Source organism: Strix aluco, chromosome 1 (genome assembly GCF_031877795.1).
Source record: "Strix aluco isolate bStrAlu1 chromosome 1, bStrAlu1.hap1, whole genome shotgun sequence".
NCBI classification, from domain to species: Eukaryota; Metazoa; Chordata; class Aves; order Strigiformes; family Strigidae; genus Strix; species Strix aluco.
The window spans coordinates 155,331,629-155,344,686 of record NC_133931.1 but is presented as its reverse complement, the minus strand read 5'-3'; the positions used below and the strand labels follow the sequence as shown (position 1 = coordinate 155,344,686).

The window sequence follows — 13,058 nt, the reverse complement described above, 5'->3', positions numbered from 1 at the left end:
TTGGATCATTTCTGGGGTTTGAATTGTTTTATAGCCCAAGAAGCCGGGGTGAGGGGAGGAGGGGGTGGCTAGAGAGGGGTAGTACTGCATGTTCCAGGGACTAACAGCTGGTTTTTGTGCCTGTAACTCAGGTGTCAGCGGCTCCTCTTCCACTGTACTGCTGGCAAACAATGACCGTGAAACACTCCCTCTCTGCAGTTTCTTCACTATAATAAGGTTTGCAAATCAGGTGGGCTACCACAGCAAGCAAACATCCCCTGCAAAGCCTTCAGAGGAGCCCGGGTAGGTACTCAGCTACCACTTCTTCTCTGGTGCCTCTTAGTACAAGGTGCAAATCTTTGGGGACGATGAGGATCATGGCCAGTCAAATCTTGGACACCCAAAAGCAAATTCAAGACAGAGGGGACTTTTAAAATTATTTTTAAACATCTGTAAAAAGTGCATAGCCTGAACACACTAGGAACAGGTGTTGAACTACCCTTATTTGCAATTCAAAGAATTAGATTGTAGTATCAAGGATTAGAGCATACACTCTTTGTACAGGATTAAATAAAAAGGCCTGTGTTTTCTATGAGACAGTGGCTTGGCAGTCAGAGAGAAATGAAGTAAAACTAGCTGGGGTTGCTCTGCAGGCAGAGCTGATGAAGCAGCAGCATTGGGCTGCTATTCCCCCTAGTGAAATGCCTCTGGGGAAAGATCTATTAATTACAACCATCTGGAAGAGAGCCTCAGCTGCAGACACAGTGGTGATGCTGGGGAGGGGTTGACAGGATAGAGCTGGGTTCAGGGCTGAGCCACCAGATCAGTGCTGTGGCCAGGAAGGGGCAGCACATCCATCCCTGGGGCCCAGGGAGAAAGCCCACCAGGGTTTGGTGCACAGGAATGGAGATGCAAAGTCTTGGGAATCCCACTGAGTCGATCTGAACCTACTTTCTGCAAGGTCTCTGGACAGGATGAAAGTACCCTGCTACTTATTTCCCTTCTTGGTTAGTATTCTGGGATTTCAATCAGCTCCACGCAGGGTCTAAAACCACCAGAGCAGCCCCAGAAAGGGAAGGCGAGGAGCTCACACTGCACCAGGTAGCAGAACACTCAGCCACCGAAGCTGGCCAAACCCTTTTCATCCATTTTGCCAAGACTCATACCTCTGCCTCCATCCGCTGGAAGAAAGATATTTTTTCTTCTGTGGGGAGACCAGAATTTATTTTCCAGATGGAAAACTAAAGAAAACTACAATTAAGGTGACTTTCCCAAGTTCTTAGAGGCCTTCACTAGCCAGGTGAAAGCCTGAATGCTGTCAGCACAATTCTCAGACCTGGCACGTACAAAGTAAAGCCTTCCTCTTCATGGGGAACCAGTGGTGTGCTGGTGGTCTCACACTGCTCCAATTAACCTTTGCTAAAGCCCACAGACCACAGCAGCTTTTGCTGGGAAGAAGAGGGCAATATTATATTGTTTCTGAATTTTAACAACCTCTCCTCGGGCATAAGTGAAATTCAAATCAGCAAAGATTTCAAAACTTCACCATCGCACTTGCCTTGTGAGAACCATATGGATAAGTCAAGTTTAGGGAGAAGTGATTCAGCAGCTCCCAAAGGAGAGGAACAAATTATTCTCAAGGTATCTAAGTGAGAAGTCTTGAGAGCAAAAAAGGGACTCCTTGACTCTCAGTAATCTTGAGAAACTACAAAAATCTGCCTTGGTCATTGCGACATGACTGCTTTTTCCATTTGCTTTCATTGGCTTCCATGAAGATTATTGCTAGCAGACTAAGAGGGGGGTATCAGAGAAGCCAGAGGAATAATATCCCTTTAATAAAGCAAAACCGCAAGTTTTATCTTGACTTATGTGGTCTAGCTGTCCCAGGGCAAGCTGAAAGATGATCACCTTCATTAAAAAATTGCTCTGGCTACACAAAGCAAGCATCTCGGCTGCCTCGGAGACCTCTCTGGATGACAGTGCAGAGGTGATATATTAGAGAAAGAACCAGAGCTGCCTTCCCAATCATGAGGGGAATGCATAAAAACTTCTACTTACTTTCTTATGTCAGTCAGCAGTTTCTTCTCATTATATTGCTCAAAAATCCGTTCCCTCAGTCATTCACTTCTAAAAGCTCGCTGGAACACAGGGGCTATTTGCACCTGCAGCAGCACTACCTGCCATCCCAGCCCATGTGCAGGTCCCCGTTGCAGCTGCTGGGCCCCCACCCACAGTCGCAGGTGCCCTCCTGCATCCCCTTGCTCACCTGGGAATGCCCCAGCCCACCGTGGTACCTGATAAACAGATCAAACACTCCAGTCACTCAGCTGCATATCCTGGTGACCACAGGAAGGGAAAGACCTTCTGTTCATGGTGTTTCCTCACTGCTGTCTGTAGCCAAAGATGGCCAATGGCCAGTATCAAAGAACCAAGATGACAGGAACAGGGCTTTTTTCTGGCATCAGCAGGTGGTTAGAGCCAGGTGTAGGGGAAGAATCCCATTCTTCTGAAGACCTCTGCCCTTTTTTACCAGGATATAGCGCACATTTCTAAAGATGAACATTTGTGACTAGTTAGAAGCAAAGGAGCTGCCAAGAGCAACAGCTGAGTAGTTCTAGGGAGAAGTAGCCAAGTGGCAACAGGAAGGCAGGGGTGGGCAAAACCACACCACAGCGCAGAGCTTCAGACCTGCTCCATTCCTGATGGTGCTGGTACAGGCAGCTCCTTCCAGAAAGAGCACCACAGCAGATCCTGGGCTCAGGGGCAAGCTAGCACAATGGCTGGCCACCAAACCCACCAGCCACCTGGCAGAACAGGATACTCAGCAGAACGTGGGATGAAGCAGGCATGGGCTGTGGAGAAGGGAATAACTGCCTTTGCTGAGCCTTAAACAGCATAAGGTCAGAAAACCACGATGTTGGCAGTGGAGAAACGTAAACTGCATTAAGGGAGGCTTAGAAACATTAAGGTTGAGCTGGCAGGAAACCCAAGAACTGTATGCAAAAGCAACCTCAGCAGCGAGCCCTCGGGGAAAAGCATATCCTTACTTCGGGCACCTGACACAGCCTGCCCTCGCTACCCAAAGGCAAACGAAGCTTGACAATGCTGCACAAATAGGAAGATGAACCTTTAGTATACTGATTTGCTCTACAAGTTCAGCTACACTTTCTGCTTCTTTCCAAAGCATGAACTGGTAATCCAGCCCAATTCTTGATTTCCATATTGATTTATTTGTATTGAAACCTTTAAAAGCATTAATATTTCAAGCCATTAATATTTAAATCAGATTGAGGAGTTTCTTTAATCAGTGAAGAGAAAACCAATCCTCAAACAATTAAGAATCTCTTTATGCTTACTCTGGAAATTATGAAAGGGAAATGTAGATTGCCTCATTCCCTGGGGTGCCAAACTGAGGAATGGTTTTGGTATTGCTTGAGCAGCCTGACCACAAGGAGTACTCTAGTGATACAAGGTCACCTGAACTCAAGAGGTCCAACATGTGGCCTTTTGAGGAGTCAAAAGGGGCATCAGCTGGTCCCTGACTACCAAATGGGAAAACCACAGTGAAAAGAACTACATCACCACTCCACCGAAACTTGGCACTTCATATTTCATGCCAAAGGCAGCAACATCACCATCCAGATACTTTGGATACTGAGCCTGAACTGTGGTCAGCCAGATAAGCAACCCAATACAGGAATGTATTTTATATCAGAAGGAAGTCCCAGGTTTGCAGTCTTTATTCACATTTTTATATAAAAATATAGATGCATTTTCATATCTATATATAAAAGTAAATACACCCACACCCCCATATAAACATATGGGCTAGTGTGGTTGCACATTCAGCAGGGCTGTTTGCAGTGCCACGCTTGACAAGACCAAGATTATCTTCCCTTCCTCACTACCTCTCCGACAGAACACACTAAGCGGAATGGAGATCTTCATTCTAAAACAGAGAAGCAGAAGTTCCAGCCTCATGACCTCCTGAAGACTGGACTATATTACAGTTATGCAACAGCTACTTAGCTGTTAGAGTTACGATTATCTAACACCTCCTGTTACAGAAACATGCAGCAGATGTACAGAACAGCTATTGAACACCTCTTGTTTTGTGCCTCAGTAGAGCAGGTAATGTTGCACAGCATACTGTAAGGGAAACAAGAGACAAGTCTAGAGCTGTCCTGTGAGATCTGGATGCAACAGGTTTCTGACCGACTTAGCAGACACCACAAAACCTCTGCTGCATGTTAAGTTGTGACACCAATAAAGGGAAATTTAAGTACCTATTTATTACCAAGTAAAATGAGTTTTGAATTTACAGAAATAACACATTCAAACTATGATTTATTCAGTGGAAGAAAAAAATCCTGGGCTGTATCATAGTACCTCTTCAGTTTATAGACTTTATTGGCTACACAGCTACTATATTGCAAGCTGCACCGGTTCACATCTCCTATTCTCTTTTTTTTTTTTTTAAATTAAAAAAACCCTACAACTACAGGGTACAGAAAGTCCAACAAAGAATTCTAATTTTTGGCAAACTTCTACTCTTCTGGTGTGGCCCAAACTTACATAAAAAGCCAAAGATTTAAGAAACAGATTAAGAGGTGACAAAAGTCTTCCCAAAAGGACAATGCTCCATTTCAGAAGAGAACCCACAACACTTGGTTTCTATATGCTCTAAATTTTCATTCAAATACAAATGCTGTTACAGAGTATCTATGTGCCCTCACACAAAAGATCTAACAAGAACTTATACTAGTTTCTCATTGTCCCAAGTGTGTCTGTGTGAGAGGACAGATAATGGGAGTGGAGAGAAAGACAAGAATGATTAAAGCAAGTTTTCTGATAAATACAATCCCTATTTCAGAGCAAATGGGAATGCTAAAGCACTAAGCATATCCACAGTATCCTGAGTTTTGAGGAGTCCTAAAAGCAATACAGAATCTGCAGTTTCTGGCCTAGATGGTAACTCTTGCCTGTTTTTTACATGATTCAATTTATTGACTTAAACTGAAACCTGAGGGGGTCAAGGGCAGATACAGGCAGTGTATATCCTCCATGATGTATTGAAAGATGAGATTTTGCATTTCTGTTTACTTGAAAGGGAAAGCTATGTCAACTCACTGATAATCAGTGTTTTCACTGAAGAAAGATAGGCAGTATATTTGAGATTAGTTATAAGGAGGCCTTTATACAGACTACTGAAAATGTCTTCATTTCTTTGGGAAGCTAGCTGAATAAAGGATATTTCTGATAAGCATAACTCATGCAAAAGAAAAATTAACAGAAACAGAGTCATAGCAGGGGTAATACAAGGGACATCTGCAAAAAAGGAGACATTCTTCATTGTTTTACAGGCAAAGACAAACATAAAAAGTCCCCATCAATTTTTTAACAATTTATAGGCTGTATTTTAAATATCAAGTTCCTGGCTATTACACTGATTAGAACAGGCACAACTAACTAAAACCAAAGGCAAACAAAAAACCCCACCCTTGTCAACGAGCCTAAGAGAAGTACCCCAAAAAACTGCAAACGTGTTGTTACACAACCACCTCACTGGATATGACACAGACGCTTGCAGAAGGCCCAAGACACAGTGGGAACGGCGTGACTACCGACAGGGAGCCAGCGGGACACAGCACGGCGCTCGGTGCCCTCTTCTGGGCAAGCCACACAGACCCTTGTTTTGCCCATTCGGAGCACAGCCACCGAAACGGGATTTTCTAACAATTCCATAATGCACAGGCATTTTCTATACCTTAAACTAATTCCTTCGGCAAATCAAAGACACAGGTCGATCAAGTCCAGAGGAGAGGAAGTTCAGACGTTTCCCAGAGGAGTACTTGGCTGTTTGACTCCTTTAAAATTTGACACAGCAAGCATGTTACATCACAACATTGTTTATTATGTGACTTTTTACAATACAAACAAAAATACAGAAATGCAGTATATGAATACAGCTAAATGCGAAATGGTGATGTTTTTCTTGAGGCCATATTTCCATTTCTAGTAAAATAAAGAAAGACTGCACACAGGTAGAAACAGGTTGGTAGTTAACTCCACAATTTCGCCTAGAAATGACCTATAAATGCATTTTCCTGCTACTTACCATAAAATGTAAAAAGGGAGTTAAAGGAAAGTTTTACTCACTGGTTCCTACCATATGAAAGAAGCTATATTCTATTTAGGAGGGCCAATATATGGAAAAATATCTAAATTAAATGTTATTACAAAAAATGAAGCAGTAATGAGATCCTTCTGGCTAAAGAAGTTACTAAATGAGAATAGCATATATTTAAAGAATCCAAAACATAAAAGGGTTGTTATAAAAAGCTTAGGTGCACTGTAAGCCTACAACTTTTGTTTTTCCATGTGTACTTTTAAACAATGGAAGTGTCAAAAATAGGGTCAACTGTGTTAGACTAAATTACATTATTGTATATGCTGCACTGAATGGAATTCTTGTATTATAATAATAGAGAAGCATTGTTTGCATCATATTATGGCAATTTATCCTCACTAAAAACCGTCTAGAGTCCTTGCATTTTTTAATATCCTGTAAACCGTCAAACCACCAGAACATGATTGTACAACAGTAAAATGTTTTTCTTTTGCATTAAAATGACATCTGTTTAAAAAAAAAAAAGGAAAAAAGGTACTTAGAGCTGTTATTTTTCCAAGTACACAACACCCTAGACAATTCAAGGCATCTCATTCTCCATCAAAATTAACGAAAATTTGTCATGCTGTTAAATCCATTACTATGGATACAACTGGTGCAAAATTGGTCAAACGGATCCAACAAACACTGATGTCCAGGCTGGCATATTGGCAACTAATACATAACTGGTGGTCAAAATGATGCATTTAAAATATCTTCCCTTTCTTCTTATTCTTTTCCAAGGTTCTAAAATTATATAAAAAATAAAAGTTTGTTAAATAATGCATACTTGCTCCGATTTTTAAAAAAATCACTAACATACATATTTTAAAATATGCATTTTTATAAAGCTTTACTCGTTGCAATACAATGTATGAAACTTATTATGTACACAGTACTTGTACTGGATGAAGTCAAGCAATGCATTTATCACTAGATTTCCCCTTCCAGGACTAGGAGAATTAAGCACTTTCATTCTCAAAGCTTTAATTCTTCATCCCTCAGAAGTCTGATGCTATCTAGCTTTCAAATGCAAACATAATTTTTTTTAGATAGATCTAGTTATATATGGATACAGTGATTTTGCAGATTAAAACCTGCTTTAAAAGCTATTATTAATCTTCCCAATATTTCTGATAGATGCTCATTTATAACTAAAAGCAGTTCAAGATTTTTCTTGGCTTTTAAGTGACACTTCCTTAGTAGTCAACCACCACTGACCATTATTACCACAGAAACTGACTCTTAGCAGGAAGCTACAGAACATTTACTCTGAACTGCAGGGTAAGACTCCAATTTACCTGGAAGAATTCTGTTGTTCCAAAATACGTTGTTGAGCTTCCCAGTTTGCTTTCTCGTCCTCAAACTGGCGGCGCTTTTCCTCTAATTCTTTGTGTTGTGCCTCCAAGTTCTTCTTCATCTGCTCATGGCGTCGCTGCAGCTATAGAAAAAGTTATGAACAGAGTCAGTAAGCACAGAAAACACAGCAACTTTTGGGGCTGTAGTGACAAACATCAGCAACTATACCAATGCAAGAATATATGGTATATTCTCTCTTCAGAAAAAGTAACTCTTAGACCAAAAACTCTAAGGTTACAGGTATTGCCAATAACAGAAACAAAGAAGGTATTAATCCCATGGCCTCATTTTACAGTTAACAGAAAACACCCTAAATGCTGCCCAAGTTACAAATCAGAATTGTAAGCAGCTACATGTAGCAAAGAAAAGGAAATTCAAGAATACTTTGATATTTGATACAAATGTTAAGCAAATTGCAGAGCATTTAAGTATCAGTAATGCATAAATTAGCAGCATCTTTGACTTTGTGTGGGGAAAAAACCCCAAACATTGATTTCATCCTACAGTATTAACTATATTAAGGATCTGTTTGGGAAAACATTATTATTAAGTGGATTAGTTTATTCACTAATTAAACGAATTATTATTGGTATTATTGAAGTGAACTGTCCAAGCTGATGGGACAGGCTGACAATCAAATGTGTTGTATGTGAGAATGGAGACACTGTCAGGAAAAGTGATTCTTTTTGTGTGGCATAACACATTTCTGAACCAAGTTAAATACAACCCCCTCATTCCTTACTCTCTCAAGTCCCTCTCTTACACAAACCTTTCAAAACATATTTCCTTTTACAGATATTTTAAATGCTTTATACTCAGCACTGTCTATTGCCTACTTTTCTACATTAAGAGAAATACCACAGAAATTTACAAAGTCATGAATGGTGAAGAAAAAAAAGAATGAATTGCACGAACATTTTAAAACTGGTATCACAGGATGCACTCAGTCAAAAAGTTATGAGGTAATACATGAAAAACAAAAAACCCCAAAATCTTAGCGTTTATATCCTTATCTATTCACTTCTCCGAAAGGAAAAAAAAAAAAAAATCTAGATTGATATGTTTTTTCCTCTGATCCAGTATGCCTTGGCTCCTTACACTGTCTAGGCTGCCAACTATTTCAACTACACTTCCAAGTTTCCTCACTTTACCTCAAATTAGGAGCCAAACTTTCTTTAGGAACTTTGACAGTTTTGAACTTCACTATTAGGCTTCTTGTGAGAAGCTGCCTTCTTAAAACTTACAATTAATTTTCTGCTTAAATGTAATTTTATAATAGTCTCTTAAAAAGATCACTTCAAGGGCTGCTTGAAGCCCATAAAAAACAGTTTCATTGCCAATACTTTACCTGGAGATGACAGAAACTAAATATCCAATAATTTTTATGTTCAAATGATATCAAAACACTGACAACAATGTATCCCTGACTCTTCCTTAGTCTAGTAATTCTCATGTACGTGATTTCTTATAGACATCATATCAAATTCCTGAGATGCTTTTTTAATATGCAAACCAAATTAATATTACTACATTAGCTTATGTAAACCATGGAAGTCTCAAAAACTTTTTAGAGCACATGGAAGAAAACAGGCATAAAATATTCCAAAGAAGAGGGAGAAAAAGAGGGTAAGAAAGTTAAGGAGTATTTTAACATACTGTGATTGTGAAAATAAAAAGAGAATGCATGTGCACACTGAAATTACATTTTAAGTTTGGGCTTACACCATTTCAGCAAAGACAACAAGATGAGAAAGAATAATTGAGTTGTCTTTAAACATAAAACCTAACTATGGAATAATTCCTAAGCAAAGATTATGTTGGAAAATCTTGGCAAAAAGAACCATCTCTACACTTGTTCAGCCTCAAGCATATTGGGGTTTAAGTCATTTTGATTACCTCAGCTTCAGAGTCCTTCAGTTTCTGAACTTTTTCTTTGACTTTCATCTCAAACACCTGTTCCATTTCCATTTCCATTTTTTTCATTTTGGCTACATGCTCCCTCCTTTCCTCCTCCATCTGTGCCAACGGGCTCCTGCCATAAATCCAGAAGAAGTAGTTAGCTAAAAAGAACTTTTTGTCCTGTCTGTTACATTAGGGCATCTGTAAAAACCAAGAGGAAAATGCTGAAGCATTAAGATAAGTAACATTGCTGTATGCACTGCTAGCTTAAACTCAGTTTCAATTATTACATTAACTGTTCAGTAAAGCTTTCCTCAAAAAGACATTTCATACAATATTTTTCCCTCCCCCACAACCGATTTACATTACATTTAGGCTAACAGAAACTCTTGACTTTCTATCTTTAGTAGAACCTGGTCATGGAAAGAGAGGAAATCAAAGTTACAACAACAACAACAAAAAAAAGAGCATCTTCCAAGTGATCTTCAGGCAGCTTTTTCCTTCCAATTCAAATATATAAAAAAATTAATGGACATAAAAATTTTAAGAGCGTTGCAGACAAAAGTCCCATTTCCTCTCTAAATCTTCATTGTTCAAAGTGAGCCCAAGAAGTAAGTTAACATTACAACTGTGTTGAATGCTGTGGTCATACTGCTGAAGAGATAGCAACTTTGCAAAAAAAGGTTCGGGCAACTGAACATCAGTATTTCATGAAAGTGTTAGTTGGAAAATTTTCCTTTAGAAAGCTATTAATAAACTTAATATAAAAAAATAATGTACACTATTTTTAATTTTTCTGTACACTTTATAGTAACTAATTTCCTGGATTCTACTGAATTTTTAAAGTTGTATAAGCCTGCTATCCATGTTATGGTGATACAGGTTTTAAATATCAAGTTTCACATTAAATACCCAATAACCCAGGATGATTTTGATCTAGTGATGATTGCTACATACAGTCTTGTAAGACTTTGCTGCTCAACAAAGAGCAATCACAACAAATCACCACTCTCTTGTTTCAGTTTTGAGTATGTATGGCTTAAAATGACAAAGTTTGAACTATCATGTTGGCAAAAATGAATAACTGAATATATCTGGAACTGTTACAATCAACCAGCAGATGATATCTACTGTAATGCATGCAAAAGTCACTCAGACTAGCAAATTGTAAAATAGAGGTGGCAAGCCTAAGCCCTATCAAAAAAATATTTTTATTTTCATTTCTTAAAAAAAAAAGCACAAAAATCATGCAGGAAAAGCATTCTAAAAGGATAAAAGAATTGACTAACTTTCAGTGATGACTGAAACATAATTAGCACATCTATTTTGATTCAGAATTTGCTACTCATTCCTACAGGAATGGAGGTTCAATTATAGTTAAGATTTGGTTTGACTATTAACTGTCTCATTTTATCCTTCCTGCTTGCCCATTTTCACCAGCTAACCATACAGTGAAAGTAATCAATATCATATGAACTCAAGGCCATATGAACTTTTTCCACAAATACCATTATTTTAAAGGTGACATTTTGTTGGGGGTGAAGAGGAAGAAAATGGCATTTCCATTAAAAAAATTAAAAACATAAATTGAATCTGAACTGAGATTTGCAAAGCTTGGACTGGTGAGTAAAATGCCATATAGTATATGGAACTGAAACTGATCCTCAGTCTAATGTTTACTTTAGCCCTTTAAAAAGGCCAACTGTTAGCAACTTTTGTCAAGGAAAAAAAAAAATTGTTAAACACAGGTGAGGTACAATAATACACAAAAATAATAAGAAAATGAAAGAAGAGGTGAGTAGCAGTACTTGTGGAAGCTAACCAGCTGTCAAAACAAGACTGTTTTCTTGTTACCTTTTAGAAGTGTAAAGTTCTCAAATGTATTTGCTCTTCAGAAATTAACCTAGGAAGTAGATCTGAGTACTGAGGAATCATTGCTGCAGTTTCTACAGACTTGAAAGGGGAGCAGAACTGTCCCTCTGTTGACAACCTCGTAATCTCATGGGGATGTCATGCAGCTGTATTTGAGGAAGTGGTAAAAATCAGTCTGCCCAGAGAATTTGATAAACTAACAAGTGAGCATTTACAGTTGAGAGCTTTACAACATAGGTCACAACTGGTTTTGTTAGGTCTTAAGTATGTGACATGGGTAAAAGCACATCTTCCTGTATTTCAGGATAAGACTACACAGGGGACTCAAAAAAAAAAGAGCTGAAGGGAAAAAAAAACAAACCACTAAGCAAAGATGTAAAACATTTAATTCATTTAATGGGATGTATGTTAAAACAGCCCTCTAAGTTAATCTGCAAAAACAAAAAATTATTCTAGATATGCACAAAGTGGAACCTCTGCGAGCCAGTAATAAGATAAAACCATGGCCATAAAAAGATTAAAGTAACTAATTCCCCAATTCAGTGGAGAGTTGTAAATTTACAGGTAAGGATGAAATTCCACTAATTTTTTATAAGAATCTATATAAAGATGATAATCTACAGATAGAAACTGGAGGAATTTAATAATTTATGCACTTCTACTCATTGCTGAAATTTGACCAAATTTGTCTTGAGGCTTAGCCAAGAAGTTACTAAGAGGATGGGTTTTTACAGGAGATATTTGTCACTGAAAGTATTTATAAACTCCTAAAATTTACATTAGCACAGCTTTAGAACAAAAAAACTGCTAGGGAAAAAAAACAATGCCAAGAGCGGGATAACAGGAATCTATTTTAAATTTGAAACATTAAACAGTGAAACCCTTTTTGTGTTTATAAAATTTTTGTCTTTAAGTTTTTTGGAAAAATTTAAATGACCACTTACATGCCTTCAACTGTGTCAAATCTAAAAAACAAAAAATACAGAGGCTTAGCTTAGCATGCTTAAATAAAACCACAAAACCAAAAAGCAATAATTTAAAGAGTAAATTCATTATTAATAGATTCCTAAAGCTAATTATGTGCTCCCCCAAAAGCAAATTTTTCACAGTAAAGGGAAAGACTGTTAGTTAAAGCTTGTTATATTTATTTCAAATTCAGTTAGTAAATCACTACACCATGTAATGCAGGTTTGATGTGGAGATACTTTCAGGAATAGTTTCCCTAGAATACGCATGCTTTTAAAGTGATTTTAAATATTTTAGTGACATTAACAACTACTTGCTCTAAACAAGTTTTCAGAAACCAATGACCTATCAAGGCTTATCTATTCATTTAAGAATTGACACTTAGGGTAAAGGACTAAAACCCCATGAATGTTCCTGTGCTACAAAAAGAGCACATGACGTCAGTGGCCAGCAGAGATCTCACCATGGCGGGGCTTCAAGGTCACGTCCCCAGAGCGTGACGCTTAACCCCAGCATGCCTTGGGTTAGCCCTGCACTAATACTATAGGAGGGAAAAAAAGGTCTGAAAACAAGATTCCGATATTGAGCCTCACCACATAGTAAGATAGGCTTAACATTAGAACCATTTCACAGAAATCGCTAAGAAAATAGGCAAAAGGAGTTAGAAGTAGTCTAAGCTAAGCAGAAGGGCCTATGCATTGTGTATTTTGTTACCCTGTGTGACAGGTTATTGAACGGATCAGTAGACGGATAAGGCTCATCTTTACACTGTACAACATGACTTTCAATAAGGTTTTATTTTTAAACTCACTGA

General features: G+C 38.3%; 1 protein-coding gene across 3 annotated transcripts in view; it reads right to left on the bottom strand.

Annotated features, from left to right (window-relative positions):
* Positions 1 to 5,872: 5,872 nt before the first annotated feature.
* The window catches only part of SEPTIN7 (septin 7), a 62,441-nt gene continuing 55,255 nt past the window's right edge, over positions 5,873 to 13,058 (bottom strand). For 2 of the 3 annotated variants that reach the window (XM_074841450.1, XM_074841470.1), the window contains 4 exons: positions 12,223 to 12,243; positions 9,404 to 9,539; positions 7,450 to 7,589; positions 5,873 to 6,895 (listed from right to left, as the gene is read on the bottom strand). In XM_074841450.1, the coding sequence (XP_074697551.1) occupies positions 6,856 to 6,895; positions 7,450 to 7,589; positions 9,404 to 9,539; positions 12,223 to 12,243 (337 nt within the window). In that variant the 3' untranslated portion in view covers positions 5,873 to 6,855. The remainder of the gene's footprint in view (positions 6,896 to 7,449; positions 7,590 to 9,403; positions 9,540 to 12,222; positions 12,244 to 13,058) is intronic. The other variant, XM_074841460.1, reaches the window with a different exon arrangement.